Below are 20,493 nucleotides of genomic sequence, written 5' to 3'. Positions count from 1 at the left end.
TGGGACGGCCGGGACCGCCCTGCCGCAAGGGCTCCCGGGGCGCGTAGTCCGTGGAGGGACAGGCTGTCCTGCACCGCTGCCTGCGGCCCAGCTGGCCACGCTCCCCAGCGGGGCTGCAGCGTGGGAGGCACCCTGAGGCCACCCAGGCCATGAGGGTGGCAACTCGAGGGACAGCTGAGGATGGCGGGTGCCCTGCTCCTGCCTCACGGGCCCCCAGGCACCCCCCTCTGCAGATCCTCCCCACCCTGTGCCTCTGCGCTGTGCCTGTGGCCGCTCGGGTGTCACCGTGCCAGGGGCAGGTGGAGGTGCTGGGGCTGTGGGGTGGGCGCTGCTCGATGCCCCCATGCCCCCCTGTGGCCCCTCGTCCCCCCAGCAGAACTCACCAGGGAGCCCGGGTGGCACGAGGCCGCCTGCCCCACTCAGCTGCGGTTCTGTGGGCGGACCTGCGAGTCTGCACGCACACAGAGAAGTGTGTTTAATGGCGATTGCTCCCGCCACACTGCTGACAGGAAAGGCACGGGGTGACCTTTGCTGCTGGGAATCGTCTCCAGCTTCTGGCTGCATCTGCCCCTGCAAACAGCTGACAAGCAGCCCTGTGGCACTGCCGGGTAAACACGGATTAGAGCAGCGCCGCTGTCAGCTTCGGGCAGCTCCGCAGCTCTCAGCACTTTCTCCCTGCACTGAGGAGGGGGACCTGTGGGCATCTGGCTGCTGGCACAGATCCCTGCTGCACCCCGCGGGGCACCGCCTGGCACAGCAGCGAGACCCCTGCCTCCTTCCCCTCGGGCTGGAGCAGGTGGGAGGCTGCACACACGGGATGCTCTATGGACACAGCTGGCCTGCACGCACGGGGCTCTGCCAGGAGCCCCTGGGCTGTGCCCCTTGTGCTGCGGGTGGAGCAGGGCTGCCACAGGCTGGGCGCTGCAGCGCTTGCCAGTGCCGGGAGATAGCGGCGCAGGCCCCCATCCCTCCCCTCAGGGGCCTCGTGCCTCTCCTCTCGCGCATGCTGTGCCCGCAGCCTCCTGGTGCCATGTCCCTGGTGCAGCCGCGGGCATTGCGGCCCCGCTCTGCTGCTGCCTTCCTCCTCCATCGCCCGTCCCCGGCCCCGCAGCCCCCCTGGCTCGCTGCCCGCACGCCTGGGCGCGGGGCCTCCTCGCTGCCACCCGCCACAGCCCGCGCTGTCACCCTGCAGATGAGTGAGCCATAAACAGTCCTTCACAGAGACGTTTTTCACACACAGGGCCACATGTTAACAGTTTTTCTTTATTTACTGCCTCCATTTCCTCTTTGTTCCAGGAACTTGTCCTCCAACTTCAAGCTGCTCATGATTAGGCAAAAAGGCCTCTAATCTCCCCGATCTGATTTACCGTCACTGAGAGCAGACGCTTCCCGTTACTGGCCCTGGACCTGGGAGCACGGACAGCCGAGCTCTGCCGGCTCCCCGCGCCTCGCCTCTCCTCCCCGAGGCTTCCCCGCCGCACGCGCTGCCTTCCCAGCAGCTTCCCCTTCCAGTAAGCGTGCGGCAGCCCCGTGGCCAGGCTGCGGGCGAAGGGCTGGGGGAAGCGTGCCTGCGGGCTGGGCACCCAGCACCTCTGGGCGGCTGCATCGCGCCTTGGCTGCGGCCTCCCCAGCCGCTTGCCCACCTACTCCTGCTGCTCCTGGCGCTGTCGGCTGAGGCACAGCGCTGCCGGTGGGTCCCGGGGTGCCCCGTAGGGCTGTCAGGCCAACTGCAGCACCGTGCACAGCGTGGGGCTGAGCGCGGTGTCTGCAAGTGCTGAGCTCAGGGACTGGCAGGGTGGTGCGGGGCTTTGCGGCGTGCAGCCTCCCACCAGCAGCCCCGTGGCAGCCCTGGCATGGGCCTGGAATCTGGCACCAGGCTGGGGACACCTTCGCTGCAGGTGGCCAAACCCTTTGCAGCACCTTGCTGCGTGGTGAGGATCCTCTGCAGACTCCCGAGTCCTGCAGCCCCCTCACTGCAAGCCCCCGGGGCTCTGCCTGCGATGCCCAGCACCAGGAGCGGCCTAAGCAGGTCCCCGCAGCCGCCACCATCTGCCCCCCCGGCCACTCAGGGCCCAGCAGGGCCGTGGGGGGGCTCAGCGGGAGCCAGCACCGGACACCCAGGGGAAGGCTTGTGGCCACGTGCGGGGCTGGAGGAGCCAAGGCCACAGGCGCGTGGGCAGCCGCAGGGCAGTGCTGGCGCCTGGCTGGCAGCCGGGGGGCTTGGCCAGTGCCTGGGGGGGCTCAGCCGGGGCCAGGCTGGCCATGGGCTTGTGGCCACCACGTGCCAGCACCGGCCCAGCGGCTCCTGGCCCCACCGAGCGTGCAGCCACCCGCGGGCTGAGCGCATGCTGTGAAGGTGCCTCCCCAGGGCTAAAATTAGCTGCTGGGCCCTGGCCGAGGAGCGGATCCCACATCCCGCTGGGGAGGATCGGGTTTCCCTACGCCCTCCCCCTGCCACAGGAGCTGGCAGCCGCTGGGGCGATTCCCGGAGCCGGGTCGGGCTCCCCCCTGCCTCCGGCCCCACAGCCGGCTCTGGGAGCAGCCAGGCCCCGGCACCGCGCCCCTGCCCGCACTGGCAGCGCACGTCCTGCCCCCCTGGCCGCCACCCTGGGGCTGGGGGCCCTGCTGGGTGTCCTCCCTGTGGGTCCTTCAGAGGGGGCCTGGGCTGGGGGCTGATGTGTCTCCGGGCTCCTCAGCCATCGCTGTGGCTGGGGCTGAGCCCCCCCGCACACACATGTGCCCAGGGCCGCCGACCAGGCTGTGCAGAGGCAGCCTGGGGAGCACCAGGAGCTCTGCTCCCTGCCTCCCAGACAGACAGCTGGTGGGTCTGGGGGCTGCTGGGGTGCTGGGGTGCACCCGCTGCCATCTGGGGTGGGTGCTCCCTGATTTCTGCCCTGCTCCTGCTGGAACTCTGCATGGGGCAGGGGCGGGATGGGGCTCGGGGCTGCCCTGCCTGGGCACTGGGCCAGGGAAGGGTCTCTCAGGGGGGCCATCGGGGGGTTTGGGTGCAGCAAGATGCCTGGTTCTGCTTGGGTTTGGGACTGGTGCTGCTGGAGCTGTGGAGGTGGCCCTGCTGGGCTGCAGGGTGTGCGGTGCGGGGCCTGTGGGGTGCCGGTGCCACGGGGTGTCCCATGCCATGGTGAGGTGGGCTGGCTGCAGCGTTTGGCGGGGGCCCTGCAGCCCTTGCCATGTGCCGGGGGTGTTTTCCTCCTGTGCTGCTTTGGCACCACGACCTCGCTGTGTGCTCTGTGGGGTGCGATAACTTATCCAGCAGGCTGGAGTTGGCCAGCCTTGGAGGGCCCTGCTAAGACCTGGGCAAAGGGAGCGTGAGCATCAATCATCCCCGAGTGGTAGGAGCTGTGGAGCCAACTGATTTCCTACTGTCGGGAACCATGGAGCGATGCCTGGAAGCGCTGGGATGTGCTGGGCTCCTGGCTCAGCCTGTCAGGGGGACAGCCAGGCCTCCGACATGCTGTGCTGTGCCGTGCCACGTTGTGCTGTGCCGTGCCGTGCTGTGCTGTGCCGTGCCGTGCCACGTTGTGCTGTTCCGTGCCACATTGTGCTGTGCCGTGCCATGCCACATTGTGCTGTGCCGTGCCATGCCACGTTGTGCTGTGCCGTGCCATGCCACATTGTGTTGTGCTGTGCCGTGCCACGTTGTGCTGTGCCGTGCCACGCTGTGCTGTGCCGTGCCACGTTGTGCTGTGCCGTGCCATGCCACATTGTGTTGTGCTGTGCCATGCCACATTGTGCTGTGCCGTGCCATGCCACATTGTGTTGTGCTGTGCCGTGCCATGTTGTGCTGTGCCGTGCCACGCTGTGCTGTGCCGTGCCACGTTGTGCTGTGCCATGCCATGCCACATTGTGTTGTGCTGTGCCGTGCCATGTTGTGCTGTGCCGTGCCACGTTGTGCTGTGCCATGCCATGCCACATTGTGCTGTGCTGTGCCATGCCACATTGTGCTGTGCCGTGCTGCCCATGCCAGGTCGTGCTGGAGGTGTAGGCTGGCACCAAGGGACGGGTGCTGTGCGGCCCCTCTGCACCAGCTCCCGGCCCCGGCGCCCCCATGAGTGTCCCCGTGTGCGGGAGCCACCAGGGCTGCCCAGCGCGGCCAACCTCGCGGCTGTCCCGTGCCCGTGCCGTGCCGTGCCGTGCCGGGGCGCGCCTTTCGCCTGTTCGGTCCGAGCTCTTTGGGGCGCGCTCCGGCGGCTGTTCGCACACGCAGCGCCCAAACGAGACCGAGCCCCGAACAAACCCTCGACGGCCCCGTCCGGACGCCGGGGAGCACCCGGCGGGCGCGGGGGGACGGCCCGGAGGAGCGGCGGGGGCCCGGCCGGCGCGGCGCTGGGCTCCTCGCCACCGGCGCCCGCCCCCGAGGAGGCACCGCGGCGGGGCAGGGGCCGGGTCCCCCGGCGGAGCGGGTCCCGAGGCCGGGCGGGGAGGCTCCGGCCGGCAGCGCCGCGGCCGCCGCGCCCCGGCCGCGCCGGGCAAGCCAGCGCCGGGGCCGCCCGGTGCCCGCCGGGCTGCGGCCGGCCCGGGAGCGGCGGCGGAGGGGCGGCCGGGCCGGGCGCCCCCATCCAACCTGCCGGCCGCCCGGGTGACCCCTCCCTCCGCCGGCAACAACTTTTCCAGTAAACCCACTGCAGAAATCCCGGCTTCCCGACAGGCCCGCCCCTCGGCTGCCCTGCGGGTGGGGGCCGCGGCGCTTAACCCTTCCCGGCCGGGCGCAGGTGGGAGCGCGCCCGGCGGCGGCTCCGTGCCCGGCGGGGCCCCCCCGGGGCGGCGGGCGAGGGGCCGGGGCCGGAGGCGCCCCGCGGGGGCCGCGCGCCCTCGAGGAGCGGGGCGGGCGCCGTGCGCCAGCCGCGGCGCGGCCGTGCCCCGGGGGGTCCCACCGGGGGCGGCGGCGGGCCCGGGGGGGTGGCGGGGAGCGCGCCGGACCCCGGCCCCCCCCGGCCCCCCCCCGGCCGCCATCTGCGCCCCGGCCCCGCGGAGGTGCGGGGGGAAGGCAGGCTGGCATCGCGGTGCGGGGCCGTGCCGAGCGGTCACTGCCAGCGCTGCGAGGCCTTTTCAGGGCGTGGGTGACACGGTGGGGGTGACACCGTGGGGAGGGGGCCCAGCCCCGCGGCAGGGCAGGAGCATCCCAAAAGCTGAGGAGCCAGAGCGCGGTCTGGGAAAGATGCCGATATCCGGGGGCACCCGAGTGTGGCTCCTTCCCACAGCACAGCGGGGCACCAGGGCCCCCGTCGGGACGGCGTCCTGCCCGTCCCCGGCTGAGCAGCGGAGAGGTGCTGTGCAGGGCTGCGTGGTGCCGGTGCTGCTTGGTGGGGGTGCAGCCCCCCCCCCCGCAGGCAGCGGGCACCCACAGCCAGGCCCAGCTCTGCTGCTGGGAGCAGCGGGCGAGCGTGACCCGTGCAGACGGGCGGGAGCCGTGACCATCACAGTCCTGCCTGCACCCTCCTCGTCCCCCGCAGGAGCCAGCTGGCCCGGGGCAGCAACCTGGCTGCATGAGGGTCTGGGCTGGGAGAGGGTCCCGGTGCGGGAGGGCTGCTGCGAGGAGAGGAGCGGCTCTCGGGGGCACTCTGGGTGGGAGGGCGCCACTGCAGGGGCTGGCTCTGCACAGGGGCACGGGGGCTGGCGTGCCCTTCCCAGCGCCCCCGGGATCAGGGCTCCGTGCTGGGCTGCCCCTGGCGTGCCCTGCCTGCCGCCAGCCCTGGCCCCACGCTGGCTGCTGCACTGGCCCAGGCAGGGCTGAGGTAAGTGCTGTAATTGTTTTCTCTGTGGCCCGAGATGAATAATTGAGAGGTCTTTGAGGAGAATTAATTAGCCCGTTTATTGGCAGTAAATGCTTTTCTCCAGATGATGAAATAGATCCTGCGCCACACGTGGAGCAGGCGGATGCAGGTCGCTGAGGTTGCTCTGGAGCTCACCAGTGCCAGGTCTGTGCGCTGGCTGTGCTGGTGCCCCGTGCCCACCACGGGGCAGGCGTGCTGGTGCTGGTGCCTGCTCCCACGGCCTCCTGCAGCCCCTTGTGCCTGGAGCTCGCTGTGCCCACGGGAACCTGGCATGGGCAGGAGCAGGGGCACTGAGGGGCAGGAGACCCTACCTGGAAGCTCCTTCCAGGCTGCTCTGCACAGGGTGGACCAGAGGGTCTCTCCTGGACAAATCTGTCTGGTTTTGGCCGAGTTGTGCCCCGCTGCACAGCACAGCACGGTGTGGCACAGGGGTTCAGAGGGGCAGGAGTGAGGCACAAAGCCCCTTGGCTGCCTGCAGCCCTTGGCTGAGCCGCGCTGCCCACCTGAGCCAGTCCCTCGGTCACCCACTGTGGGCACCCCTGCTGTCCCCATATCCCTCCTGGTTATTTGTGCTGCCATGGTGGTGCTGGAAGGGAAGACCCCGGCGTGTGGCAGGGGGACCCTCTGCCCCCCACTGTGTCATGGCTTCCCTCTGGCTCCCGGCTCACAGCCTGTCCTGGGGGCTCCCACCCTGAACAGGCCCCCACTGCGTCCCCTTGTGCCTCCTTCCTTGTAGGTGCCAAGGTGGTGCCAGCTGGGAGCTTGAGGCCCGCATCTCTCGCATCTCCTGTGCCTCCTCCCCTCCCCTCCTCCCCGGGTGTGAGGGGAAGGGCCAAGCATGGCCAGAAATGCTTAAACAAGGATTTCCTTGTTGCTGCACGAGCTGTTTGCCTTGCTCCCAGGCCAGCCGTTAATGAGGTTTGGCAGGAGGCACTGGCAGCCCCAGCCATTGGATTTCTATAAATCAACCTGGTGCTAATGCATGGGGCTGGCTGGGATGGATCTGCTCAGCCTCGGTGCGCGGGTTCTCAGCCCGTGGGCTGCCCAGCGTTGCCTGCTGCGGAGGGGAGGCTGTGCACAGCCAGCCCAGCCACCGGGGCCAGGGTTGCTCTGCCACACCGAGATGTTAACGCTGTTTGTGGGTTTGGGCAGTTGGATGAGCTGTGCCCAGATCCAGGGGCAGTTTGGGTTTGGCAGCACCAGGGCGTCTGTGCAGTCCCCTCTGGGCGCGGAGCAGCTCCTTGGGGGAGCCGTAGGCAGCCTCTGGGCGCGGAGCGTCCTGGAAAGGCGGGGAGGGGGCTGCGGCTTCCCAGCAGGCCGGCTGGAGCGGCCCCTGCAGCTGTTCATTTCCAGGAAAGTGTAAAACAAAATAAAGCAGCTCCCCACGGCCAAAGTCCTGCTGCGTCCTGGTCCTCCCCCCTCGCCCCCCGCCTCCCTTCCCCCAGACCCTGGAGAGGCTGCTGCGTGCTCAGCACCACTGGGGCAGGGGGATGGTGTGGGGGCAGCATGGGGACGGCTCGGCCCCACATGTGCCCTGCTGTGGGGCCGGGGCTGCGGCTGTCCCGCACGCCTCCTGTGCGTGACGCATGCCCTGTGTCCCCCTGCCCCCGGGCAGCGTCAGGCATGCAAAGCAGGGTAAGCAAATTACCCAGCCCTACGGGAAACATCGCTGCAGCTGTGCCTGGTGGCTGCCACCACGGCCCGTGGCCACTGCCAGGAAACGGCGCCGTGGCCACGGGGCCCTGCACGTGGGCTCCTTGTGCCAGGGCTGCCTGCGGCAGGCGTGCGGCTGCGGCTGGCCCGGTGCTGGGCTGCGTCCCCCTGGCGTGGCTGGGCCTGGGCTCGCCGCAGGGGATTTGCACCAGGCCTTCGGGAGGGCGGCTCTCGGCGCGTTTCTCCCGGCGCGTTGCTCTCCGCAGCCCTTTGTGCAGGAAAGGAGGCGCCAGGAAGTGGGACCTGTTATCTCTGCTTCCCCACAGCGATGCGCTCGGCTCTCCAGCACGGGCCCCACCAGGCCAAGGGCGGCCAGGGCTGTTTGCTCCCCTCACCTGGGGTTGCTTTTGTTTTGTCTGGGGTCCTACAGGGCTTGTCTCCCCGTGCTGTGCTCACCAGCCTGGGGCTCTCCCACAGCAGCTCCTGCCAGCTTTGCACGGCCGGGTCTGTTGGAGCCCCCTCGCCGGCGGGAGCTCACCGCCTCCTGCAGCGCTGCCTGGCCCCAGCCAGCCCCAGCCTCTCCAGTGCCGGAGCCCCCGCACCAGGTGGTGCCAGCTGCCTGGTCCCTGCCAGCAGAGGGATGTTCTGAGCCCCCTGTGTGCCCCCGCTCGCCTGGTGCCCGCCTGATCTCCCCTCCTGGCCCTGGGCTGTGAGGGCTCGGTGCAGGTTGGGCATTGCAGCGCTCATCATGGGTGCCCCGGCAGCCAGCACCAGGGATGTTGGGCAGGAGAAGGGACCGGGACGAGCACACACGGGCAGGGTCTGGAGCAGGATGCTGGAGCGAGCGGGACCCCACACTGCGATGGGCATGGGCTGGGGGCAGCCACCGTCACTCCTGCAGCCACGCTTCACTGCAGAGCTGCCAGGGAGCAGCCAGGGCTGCACTCAGTGTCTGGCTTAGAGGAAGAGCTGCCCGTCTCAAAGATGACGTTTCAGTTCCTGGTCTGAATGTGCTTCCCCCTTTATCAAGAAACCCCTCTGCTCTCGCTGGGAAAGAGTTTCTGCAACATGTGGAAACTGAGAGAAACCCCAGCCCCAGCACAGCCCTGCCGCCCGCCTGGGCTTGGCCCAGCAGCTCCCACGGGGCCGCCGCTGGCTGCCAGGAAAGCCCCGGCCACAGCCCCCTTCCCACCGCCCTGCCAGCCCTGGCGGTGGTGCCCCCTGGGCTGCGGCAGCCCCTGGCGGTGGTGTCCCCTGGGCTGGCAGAGTCCCCCCAGCAGTGTGACCCTGCAGGGGTCTGCATGGGGGGGACTGGGGTGTCTGCCAGCAGCTGTCCCTCTGTCCGCAGCTGGACACATCCTCTGCTCCCGTCAGCCCAGGGTGCTGCCAGCACGAACCCGGGCGGGATGCGCACAGCCAGGGCAGAGGGAAGATGGGGAAGATGCTGCTGCTGAGACTGTGCACCCACTGTGGCTGGGACTGGCCACTTCCCCTCCTTTCAGCACCTGCTCGTGGGTGCGAGAGCAGCTGGGGGGCTCCGAACCGCGTCCAACCGCCGCGGTGACAACCTGCCAGCAGCCGTGGTTGCGCGGTGCTGAGCACAAGCAGTGCCGGCACGCCTGGGGCCCCACGGGGACTTGGTTTTGGCTGGTGCAGCTGCGGGGAGCACAGCGGGGCACAGTGTTGTGGGCAGGGGCGCCCGTGCCACACCAGGAAGCCAGGCTCATCCCTTGGCAGCCCAGGGGTCCCCAACGGCTCCGAGGGCCCTGCTCCTTGCCCTGGGTGGGGAGCACCCCACAGGGGTGCCTGTGCCTGTGCTCCATGGTAGGCGCTGCAGCTGCGGGCACAGGAGCTGGGGACCATCGTACATGCAGGCGGCTGGGAACAGGAACCTCCTGCATGGGAGGTTGTGCAAGGAGGAGGGACACACTCCCGCATGTTGGTTCGCACACACCCAGGGAGGGCACAGGCAGTGACTTCCCTCTGGCCATTTCGAAATTCCACCGCTGTTACAGAAAAGCCCCTGGGCAGAATTCCTGCAATGCGGTGATTCATCCCGCCAGGCTGGAAGCAATGACTTCGCGTCTCCAGTAAACCCTCTTCAGCGAGCAGATGAAAGGGGCAGTGAGCGCCGCTGCGCCCTCGTTATCACCAGAACCAGATGTGGGGTGATGTCCCCCCAGCCCCTGCCCGCACCGCTGCCTCCCTGCCTTCGGGGGTGCCGGAGGAGCCCGGCCGCTGTGCCTGGCCAGGGAGGTCCAGGGCGATGCGGGGCCATGAACCGCTGGGCAGAGGGGACGGGGGTGCTGAGCACCAAAATCCCTCCCCTGTTCCCGTCCCCGTGGGGGCTGGATGCGCAGCCTGGTGTCCCCTGCCCTGGCTGCTCGACCCAGCCTGGCGCTGGCGAGGGCCATGGCCAGGTGCTTCGGTGGGACCGTTCCCCCACCAGTGAGGGCACGCGGGACAGCCCCTTCCAGGAAGCGTGTGCAAGGGCAGCCAGACTGCGGAGTTCCCGACAGCAGCTCTGGTTTTAATAACAGCAAATCAATGGATGCCCGATTCCGGCCAGAGCAAACTCCTGCCGCTTCCTTCCCGGGGCTGCCTGGGCAGGTGGGGTCCCCACAGGGGCAGGGACGCACGGGATGGGAGCGCAGACCTCGGGTACCACCCGTGCGTTTCCCAGTGCCTGATGGCCTGCGCCAGCTGTCCCACGTGCTTCAGCCCAGTCTGTGTGCTCACCGTACCCCAGCCCTGCTGCACTGCGCATTCGGGGGTCCTGGCAGCCCCTGTGCCCACCCTGCGCCCCGTGCAGGTGCTGCCCACAGGGCACTGCTCTGCCTTGGGGCATTTCCAGCTGCTCCCAGCTGCTCGCCTTCCTCCAGCTCTGCATTGTGATTCAGCCCCCCTTCCCCGCGGGGTTTGCACAAACCTTTCTGCTCTCTTTGTGCTTGTTTTGAGAACAGATTAGTCATGGTTCTTAGCTGGCTTCCAGCAAACTGCACAACAGCACCATGGAAAAATGAGAACAGCAAAGTGATGACTCAGCAGGGCTCACACTCCCATCCCTTGGGTGCCAACTGTCCCCTGCTCCCATGCGGCCCCAAGGATCATTAGGGACCACCCAGCAGCACGGCCAGGCTGGGCAGGCAATGCGGGGAAGCACAGCCTGGGGGGCAGCGCCTGCCTGGAAGCAGCCATGGGCGAGCAAGGGCTGGAGAGGGGCTGGCTGGGCTGGATGCTGGATGACCGGGGTCCCCAGGGGTATGGACCCTTGAGCTCAGCCTCCACCCATCCCTGAGCCCCCTCTTTGCCTCGTGGGTGCGGGCTCCGCTGCTCCCTGCTGGTGTCGTGCTGCCCTGGGACCTCTCCATGCTCTGGGCTGGTCCTGCCCTCGTGGAGCATCCTGCCCTCCTGGAGCATCCTGCCCTCCTGGTGGCAGCTCCCGCTCAGGGTCTTGCAAGGTGGCAGCTCTGCTCCTGGCAGCCGCAGGCCATTGCCCTGGGCACCACGGCCCCTCCTTGCCGGCACCTGTGGGCCAGGGCTGGGCCGGTGACAGGAACTCCCGGGGCGGGCCCTTACCGTACCTCGCACCTCGCTCCGCAGCCCTTTATTGCCCTGCCTTGGCCAGCTGCCCGGAGGCACGGCGCGCTGCCAAGTCTCCGTGCCAGGTGGCTTATCGTGATCCCATGGCGCTGGACACCAACTGGTGTCGGCTGCCAAGGATGAACAATATAATTGCTGGAATTACAGTAAAGTGCTCCCATTCCCACTCGTTAAATGCTGAGATGGGGCCCACGGGTCCTTCTAGGGAACATCTGCTCCAGCTGTGACCTCTGTCAGCTGCACACCCATCCTCGCCCAGCGCGGTGGCTCCTCCACCTCATCACCCCCAGCCCAGCCGGCACCGAGTGGGGACCGGGGCTGTTGTCCCCGTGCCACAGCAGGCAGCAGCTGGCGGAGGGATCCCCGCTCCCCAAGCACCCGTGTGTGGAGCGTGCTCCAAAGCTCCAGGGCGCGTGTGGGCTCCTGGGGCTGTGCTGCACCTGGCGGTGGGTTTGAGGTGATGCCTGCAGCCCGCACATCGGTGCCACCAATGCACAGCAGTCACCTAGAGCATGGGATGCAGCCACTGGGCTTGTGCTCAGCATCTGAGTGACGGCACGTGGCTCTCGCTGCTCCCCAGCCAGCCCAGCTGTGGATGTCCCACTGCTCCATCCCCACGTGTCTTTTTCTGTGGCACTGGCAAGAGGGTGGCACCTCCGGGGAGGCTGGAGGTGGGTTGAAGCTCCTGTGCCCGAGCTAGGGGCCCACGGCAGCTCCCCTTTGCTCCGTTCCCCTGGGCTGTGACCAGCTCTCCTGGGTGAGTGGAGCCGCTCCCCTGCATCCTGGCGGGATCCGCTCTCTGCCCATGGGACTCGGGAGCCGTCGGGCAGATGTGGCCCACCAGGCTCGCAGGACCTTGGGGCCCCCCAGCATTCTGCACCCGTGGGAGCGGGGCAGGGCTGGACCGGGAGCAGCAGCACCAGCCCCGCAGAGGCAGGGTCCGCGTCCGGGCGCCCTGCCCCGAGCCGCGTGTGCAGCTGCCGGCTCCTGTGACAGGGAGGAGGCCGGGGCTGATGCGAGGCCAAGGGTTGCTCCAGGGCTGGGGTTTGGCACCTGCCCACAGCTGCTCCGCCAGGGTCATCTGAGGATGCTGCTCCGTGCTGGGCAAACACACCCACGGCAGCCGGCAGCCTGCTGCCTGGAGCATCCACGGGGCCCTCGAGTGACGTGCCGCCAGCGTGCCTGTGCCCAGCCGCCACCGCAGCCGGCAGGCGCCTCGCCAGCTCCTTGCACGTGCAGGTGCAGGAGCAGCACAGGCCCGAGCTGTGGTCACCAGCCAGGAGCAGGAGAACGTGCGGGAGGGGCTGGCACGGGACGGGACCTGCTCGTGTGCCGGCATCCCCAGCCCACCCCAGGCTCGGCCGTCCCAGGGCAGCACTTGGCAGGGGGACGCCCCCGGCACGGGCAGGGCGGGGGCTGGCAGGGCTGCGGCTCGCAGCCGCCCACCCCCCGGGCAGCCCCGGCACCTCTGGCGCTGGGCTGCTGCTCCCTCATCCTTGGCCGTGTCCCCAGACTCGGCCTGCGGCTTCCATTGCCACAGCAACGTGGCTTTGTTTGAAACGTTCCTCTGAAATGTCAGGACTTTCTACGGGCTCCAGCTTCTGCTGCTGGGATGAAAACTTCCTCTGTTGCTCTGGAGATGCACGGGGGGTGGGGGGGGCTCCACCCTGAGCAGCCCCCCCAGGGGGCAGTGGGAGCTCTGCCCCAGGCAGCTGGGGAGCCCCCGGCCCTGGCAGCTGGACCCGGTTGGTGCCGGTGGGCCGTGGTGAAGGATCTGCCTTTCCCAGCCGTTTGCCCCCGTGTCTCTGCCCACCCTGGAGTGCGGCTCCGTGCGGCAGCTCCCCGGGGCCAGGAGCATTTGCCAGCTGCAGCCTGCAGGCAGCAGGACCCCTCCGCACCCTCTGTGGGGCTGGGAGCTGAGGCTGAGGGGCCGGGGGCACAGCTGGGGCTGGAGGTGGGTGCGGGTGCGAGACCCCCCCCATCTCCTTTCCCACCCAGCCCACCTCCCCACGCACCACGACGTTTCTGTGCTCTCGGGGGGCAGATGAGCCCGGAGCAGGGTGACGCTGCCCGCTGCTGCCCAACAGGCAGGTGCCTGGGCTCCCGGAGAGCCTCCCCTGGGACAGCCGGGGCGCTTTGTGCCACGAGTGAGCATTTGTGAGGGCATGGCTGGGACATCTCCGCCTGCCCCGGACACCCGGGTGCTGGCCGCGTGCACCTGCACCCTCCTCTCGCCCGCACATCAGCTGCTGGCTCTGGCACCGGGCTGTGCCCGCGTCCTTCATGGCGCAGCGCTGCCCGCCACGGCTGGCCCCGCGCAGGGCAATGCCCCCGGGAGCAGAGCTCAGGGCAGCGCCGCGCTCACCAGCACCGTGCGAGCGGGTGGCCGTGTCCTCCGCTGCCGCCAGACCTCGGGTGCGTGGCACGGGGCGCGGGGGGGTCCGGTGGAGGTGCCTGGGTGGGAGGCAGCCGGCGCAGCGCAGCCTCCATGAGGAGCGGGGCTGATGGAAGAAATGAGGAATGCTCAGCTGCTGGCTCCCTCCGCCAGTTTACTGCGGGTCTCGCTGGAGATCCAGCAACAGAGAGGGGTTTCCATGGCAACGTACACAGGCCTCTCCGTTAACTTCTGCATCCCAAAATACACCCTGGGCTCACCGCGGAGCCCCGTGGCCTCCATGTGCTCCCTGGATGCCCACAGGCTGCCAGCCCTGGCCGGACAGAGCCGGGCATCAAGGCCGGTGGGTGCTGAAGGGGCACGGGGCAGCCCAGCAGCCCCCCGGCCGCTGCAGCCCTGCCTGCGGGCAGCGATGGGGCAGTGCCCGCTGAGCCCTGCCGGGGCCGGGGTCTGTGCCGCACCTCGGGGCTGCGCTGCCTGCGCCTGCCGGGGGCAGCCGGGGGGACTCTGCGGGACACGGGGCTCCGGCGGGCGCTGGAGAGGCCGAGCTGTGGAGCTGCTCCCCTGGGAGCTGCCGCTGCCCCAACCCGCGGTCAGATTCGCAGCGGTGCCACCGCAGCTGAGCGCAGGCTTCCCGGCAGCGCGTGCCGGCAGCAGATGTCTCGGTCCCTGTTCCCAACCGTCCCCACGGCCCCGGCCCCGCAGGAGGAATTGCCATGTAAGGAGCAGGTGGTGCCATTTACAGTAAGTCCCCGGCTGCTGCACAGCACAGCCCTTTCCTGCATCCTACTGGGAAACGCGGCGGTGGATGTGGGAACGTCCTGGCGCTGCGGAGCTGGGGAGCGGAGCAGGAGGAAGTGCGCGAGGGGTGTGCCGCGAGGTCGGGGTGTGCACTGCCTGCTCCCCACCTGCCTCTGTGGCCCTGGTGGAGGCCGGGGCTGCTGCTTGCTGACACCGTCCCCAGGTGTCCCAGGTACAGGCTGGGGCTCACGGCGCATCCTGGGCTGTCCACGAGCCTGCCTGGAGGCAGTCGGCGGGGCAGAGGGGCTCCGAGCGGGGAGGTCCCCTTGTGCCACCGCCGCTGCTCCAGCCAGGGCACGAGGCTGCTGTCCACGCTCTGGCGGCTGGGGCAGGCTGCTCATCCCCGTGTGGGTCTGCGGTGCCTGGTGAGCCTGCCCTGCTCCCCAGGGATGGCCTCGGGGTGTGCCTGGTCAGGCTTCCCCGCACCCAGGGTGCCCGTGGCAGAACCGCGTGCCCGGCCGAGCTCTCCCAGCTGCCTGTCCTGCTGGGGGCTGTCTGGCGGCGACAATCGCAGGCTGCAGTTGTTTCCTGTTTTTGGGTCTGCAGATGCTGGTACACACCACGGAGCGGGTTTCCTGCCACCCTCTGACCCTGGAGGGTTCGGGTTCACCATCCCAGTGCATGCTTCCTTCTTGTGCCAGTAACAAGGCGGCAGCATGGTGGGAAGTGTCCATGGGCTGCCTGCACTCCACGGGGAGGCCAGCCTGGGACAGGGCACGGGTCTGGGGGCAGCGGTGCGGCTGCTTGCTCCTGCTCCATGCGAGCCCTGGAGAGGTGTGCGGTGCCAGGGTCCTCTTTTCTCCCTGCTGGGTCCCGTGAGCAGAAGCACCAAGCCACAGAGCAGGTTCCTGACGTTGCGTGCCCCATGTGCAGCCTCTGCCCACGCCAGGAGGAAGAGCCCTGCTTGGGGCTGGCTCGCTGGGGCTGGTTACCCAGGACTGGGGCCGTGCACCTTCCCCACGGCAGTGCAGGGTTGGCTGGGGGGGGGGGGGGCGAGACCTTGCTCCTGGCAGTGCTGCTTGAGGCACTGGGCACAAAGCCCCTTTGCCCTGCAGCCAGGGGCTGGGACATTCCCATGCAGAGGGTTTTGTCCCCGCACCCTCCTGGCACGTCTCTTGGGCACATATCAAGGGCAAGCGGCTTTTTGGGAAGCAGTGGAGCTGTGAGTGCGTCTGTCCACAGGCTGGCCCTGTTCCCAGGGCACGAGGTGGGTGCTGCTGACGGTCACCAGACGGGGCTGACGGCTGTGGGCAGAGCACGGCCGAGCCTGCAGCCCAGCCGCATCGCCAGAGCCCGAAGCCTCCCTGTGGGGACGCAGCTGGGAGCAGGCTGGGGTCGGCCGCACGGGCAGCCCGGTGGGACGGCAGCTCGGTGGCGGTGGCTGCAGTGCCCGGTGTGCCCCATCCCAGCTGTGCCCGGTTTGGGCTGTTAACGCACAGGGCCAGTGCAGGAGTGGAGGAGAGCCCCGGGGGCTGCAGTCTTGGAGCTTTGCTTGCCCATCCAGGGTGGGCAGGATGGGGCGTGGGGCTGCTGCCTCGCTGGGGGTGCCCGCACCTGGCCGGCCCTGCTGCAAGGAGACCAGCGCCTGGCCGGGGATGCTGGCTGGGCGGATGAGAGCCGGGACTGGAGGCCAGCTGTGGCATTCCCTGCCCTGCCCCAGCTCCCCGGGCAGGGTGACCCTGTCTCAGCCCCTTCCCAGTCCCCTGCGCTTGCCCCGTTTCCTGCCCCACGCTGTCTGATCACCGCAGGGACAACCGTCCCCATCCAGGAAAGCTCGGGGATGGCACGCTCAGCCCGGCCCTGGGCACGGCGGTGCGGCAGGGGGCCGCCTGTCCACGACACGTGGCCTCTTGCGTAAGCCGGGCCAAGTCCGCTCGACTTTTCTGGGGAAGGCAAGAGGTTTGTGAAACCTTAGGCAGGGATTTGCCCACTGGCCGCCGCGTCACCGCCGCTGTAAGGTTGGGTGTATTCCAAGAACCCCGCGGCGCTCACAGGGCTTCCCGGACTCTCGAGTCAGCAGCGGGTTGCAGCACTGCGCCGCAGCCTGAGGCAAGAGGGAAGGGGCCCCGAAAAGCAGCGGACTCGAGGCCCCTGCTGGGAAGCCGCGGGGCCGGAGCTGTTCCCACAGGGATGTGGGGCTGGCGGGTCCTGGTGGGCGGCTTCCCCGCTCTGCCCCACAGCAGGGCGCAGCCAGCCCCCCCCCAGGAGTCTGCGGGTGCTGAGCTCCCCCGGGGACCCCGGCTCCCCCCTCTGCCATGCCCGTCTCCAGACCATGCATGGTGGCTACCCTTCACCTGGAGGGGCCAGGGCTCGGTGAGCGGGGCTGCCTGGTCCTGCTGGCACATCAGGTAAAATATCTTCCAGGTAAAGCTGCACCTTCTGCTGTCACGGAGCCCTGCCGTTACACCCCCAGCCCCAAGGAAGGCAGAGGGGGAGGCGCAGCGGTTCCTGGGAGCAGTGATGCTCCTGGTCCCTCCCCAGGGAGGCTGCAGGAGTGATGCATTCCTGTGGGGCAGCTCCCCCAGGGGCAGCTCTCCTGTGGGGCAGCTCTCCCCTGCAGCCTTGCTCCCACCCTGGTCCTGCCGTGGGCTGGGAGCCCGGTGCTGTCGGGGGGCTGGGGCAGGGAGTGGTGGGGGGAGCCCTGACGTCGGGATGTGTCTCAGCAGGGCCTGGCGGGCGGCCACCCGCGCGCATGGACATTCCTCGCATAGCTCTGGCGGGTGCCCAGGCAGGCTGCGAGGCGCTTCCTGGCAGCCCACGAGCCGTGGCCCCACAGAACAGCACCAAAATAGTCACTGGGACCGTGCCGTGCCCACAGCCTGAGGCGGGCGCATTCGCCATCCCTCCACTCCAGGGCGATTCCTAAGGGAAGCCTTCTCCCAGCGGCTGGGGGTTCCCCCGGCGGGAGCGCGGGGCACAATGCCCAGCACCGTGCACGTGGCCCCAGGGCTGGGTGCGGGCTGGGGGTGCTGAGGGGGCATGCTGGCGATGGAGGGGGCTGCGGGGCACCTTGGCACAGCCTGCTCTGTGCTGCCTGGCAGGTGGGCTGGCACCCCTGGCACTGCCCCTCTCCTGCCAGGCATCCAGGCACGGAATCCAGGCTCCCTCCCGGAGCTGGAGTTTACTCCCTCAACTGTTTCATGCACCCAAGGGCCGGCACCTCCCAGGGTTCCCAAGGGAATTCCTCCTCTTGCCCTGGGCACCTGCTCTGGGACAGGCTGGGGGCTGACGGGTTGGGGTCTGGCCCTTCCCTGTGGCACCCAGGCTGGTGGCTCGGGGATGGAGCCAGCATCCTGTACCGCGGGACAAACAGGACCCTGACCCTGCCTAACCCTTTCTCACTTGAGCCCTCCTCACTCGTAGAAGCGCCACGAGCCCTTGGTGCTGTGTGCTTTCTAGCCCCGTGCCTCTCGGTGCTTTGCTCTCAGAGCTCTTTGCCCTTCGCACACCCCGGGCTGGGGGAGGCTCGCTGGCAGGGTGGGCTGGCTGCGGCGCACAGCGTCACACCACAGGTTGGATGACTTCATGCCACGGTCTGCCTCCGTGCTATCAGCACCTCTGTGCCCAGGGTGAAGGACCGTGCCCCACGTCCCAGGGGACCCCTCGCAGCTGCGCCGGTTGTGTCCGTAGCCGGCCCTGTCCCCGCAGCACCTCGCGGCCCCGGCCCAGCCAGCGGAGCAGCGTGGTGGGCTCAGACATACCTGAGCGATGGAGCAGTGCTTACGCACGCCGGGCGGTGAGTCACCGCGGCAGGAATCACCCCAGCGCCCAGCGTGGCTCCAGGAAGCCGGCGCTTACGTGGTGTAAACACAATCCCGGCGTCGCAGCGAGGGCAGCGGCCGGGAGGGACGTGCGTCACGCCGCGGGGCCGGGGTGGCCTTGGGGAGTGCAGGGGAGGAAACAGACCAGATTTGGGGGTTTCATTAAAAAATAGTGCTCTTTATTATAAATTATGGAAACATTTCCTTTCTGAATATAAATATAAATATGTGCAAAGTTTCATCTGAGTTTTGTTTTGGTTGAATTTTCAAGCATGGTTTTGCTCAGCCCTCGAGGCTGGAGGTGAAGATGGAATCTTTATAAAAGACAGTGATTCACGTAGACCTGTAAACATCTCTTCGGTAAAAAAAAAAAAAAAAAAGAAAAAAGGCCAGAAAAAAAAACACAACTGCTTCTCCAGGCAGACGCAGAGGAACGCTCACAGGACAGCACTCTCAGGGCATCCTCCTGCTGCGTTCCTGCAGGCATCGGTGCCCCGTGGAGCAGCACGGCCAGGGCCCCGGCCGGGATGGAGAGCTGGGGTCCGTGGGGAGAGGCCGGGCAGGTGGGGTGCAACACTCGGGAGTAACGGCCCGGTGCCAGCACCGTGTCCCTTCGGCGCTCCTTGCAGATGTGAGCACGCGGGACTCAGTCGTCAGGATGGGCTGTTTCCCCTCCGGCTTCACGACGTGTTACCGGGACCATTATCACTCAGCGTCGCCAAACAATGTGCAGTAACCCAGACCACGGGACAAGAAGAATATTAAGGCTTAGTCCCTTGGAAAATGGCAACGAGGGCAAAAAGGCAGCGACCTCCAAGTCTGGGGCCTGGTGTGAAAGGAGCTTCCACCCACAAGGAGGCAGCAAGAGGTAAAGTACGGGCAAAAACCACTTTCCCCTTAAAACCGAGGAAAAGCGTCAGGCACCAGCTGGACTCCAGTGCTTCTCATTCTCTCCTGGCGGGAGGGCTGTTGCCAGACCCCTCCGGCGCGGTCCCGCCAGGGTGGCCAGGAGGCGGCTGCTGGGGCGCAGCCCCCCCGTGCCGCGCAGTGGGTGCCGTCCCTGGGCTGCCCGCGCCCCGGGGCTCTGCCGACCCGGCTCCCCCCGTGCCGGGGCGCACTGTAACATCCACAGTCCGACCAGAGCAGTCTCCTTCCCCCGGACGGGGGGTGTCGCGCTTCCTCAGGGTGTCCCCCCCAACATGACGGGCACGAGCCACAGCCCCGGGTCCGCCACGGCTCACCCCCGGTCCCCTCCTCTCCTTCCCAGAGGGAGAGGCTTCTCGTGCCCCGCAAGTTCCTGCTTCTGCGGGGTGTTGTGCCTGTCCCCTGCTCTTGTGCTTGTAGCGTGTGACCTCCCTCCGCGGGCCCCTTAGAGGGGGGCATCGTACTGGTCCAGGAACTCCTTGATGGGAGCTGGCAGCTGAGTCATCTTCTCGTAGGAGTCCAGGTGCCCGTTGACGGTCTTGCGGCAGAGGTGCTGCAGAGTGGAGACGCTGGAGGAGAGCGGGCGGCTGAGCACCAGCGGGATCTTCTCGCCGCCCGAGTAGATGTAGTAGGTGCGCTTGGGGTGCAGGCCCCCCCCCGGCTGCTCGGGGACGGCGCAGGGAGCGGGCGGCATGTAGTGATGGACCAGCTTGAGCACGCAGTCGAAGCGGGGCACGGGCTGGCTGCTGCGGGGGTCGCTCTGCAGGGAGAAGCTGCCGCCCTCGCACTGGATGCGCAGGTTCTTGGTGCCCGACTCCGTCTTGACGCTGAGGGTGAAGAAGTGCCGCTGGTCCGAGCTGTCCCTGATGAGGAAGGTGCCGGCCGGCTCGGCGCTCAGCAGCAGGTTGGCCTCGCCGCCCGTCACCGTGCTCCAGTAGAAGCCGCTCTCCTGCAGCTTGCGCACGGTGTTCACCACGAGCTGGTACTCGCTCTTGGAGCTGAACGTCTTGAGGCGCAGGCTGGTGTCGAGGGGGCGGCTCATCCCGGCGGTGGGGAACTTGCTGTGGGTGACCATGGCGCAGGGAGCCAGCTTTGCGCGCTCGGGGTGCTGCTGCCGGGAGCAGCGGCTGCTACACCATCACCTGCGGCGGACACGATGGTGAGCGACCGGCGGACCCTGCCCGGGGGCACCCCCGGCCCCGCCGCCCCGGGGCACGGCGCCCGCTCCCCTCCGCCCCGCGGGGCTGCGCCGCCATCCCCGGCCGTCCCTCCCGGGGGGCACCCCCGGCCGTCCCCCCGCCGCCGCGGGGCGCTCCGGACCCCCGGTCCCCCCGCCTCCCCCCGGTCCCGTCCCGTCCCGTCCCGTCCCGTCCCGTCCCGTCCCGGCGGCGCCGTACCTGGGGCGCGGGTGCCGGTCTCGGCGGCGGCCGGGGCGCGGGGCTCGGTGCGCGGCGGCGGGCGGCGGCGGAGCTGCCGGGGCCGCCCGGGGAGGCCTCTTATAGCGGGCGGAGAGCCCGCCCTCGGGTTCCTGGAACTGCGCGGCTTCTTGTAACGCTCCCCGGCG

At 68.7% G+C, this 20,493-nt stretch overlaps 1 protein-coding gene across 1 annotated transcript; it reads right to left on the bottom strand.

Annotated features, from left to right (window-relative positions):
- Nucleotides 1–18,162: 18,162 nt before the first annotated feature.
- Nucleotides 18,163–20,449, bottom strand: SOCS3 (suppressor of cytokine signaling 3). The gene is made up of 2 exons (XM_035568650.2): nucleotides 20,327–20,449; nucleotides 18,163–20,071 (listed from the first exon to the last, which is right to left on the bottom strand). Exon 2 carries the CDS (start codon nucleotides 20,002–20,004, stop codon nucleotides 19,375–19,377), a length of 630 nt encoding a protein of 209 aa, XP_035424543.1. The 5' UTR covers nucleotides 20,005–20,071; nucleotides 20,327–20,449; the 3' UTR covers nucleotides 18,163–19,374.
- Nucleotides 20,450–20,493: the final 44 nt, after the last annotated feature.

Source organism: Cygnus atratus, chromosome 18 (assembly GCF_013377495.2).
Source record: "Cygnus atratus isolate AKBS03 ecotype Queensland, Australia chromosome 18, CAtr_DNAZoo_HiC_assembly, whole genome shotgun sequence".
Taxonomy (NCBI): domain Eukaryota; kingdom Metazoa; phylum Chordata; class Aves; order Anseriformes; family Anatidae; genus Cygnus; species Cygnus atratus.
The sequence above is the reverse complement of the archived record's forward strand: the minus strand, read 5'-3'. Positions and strand labels throughout refer to the sequence as shown.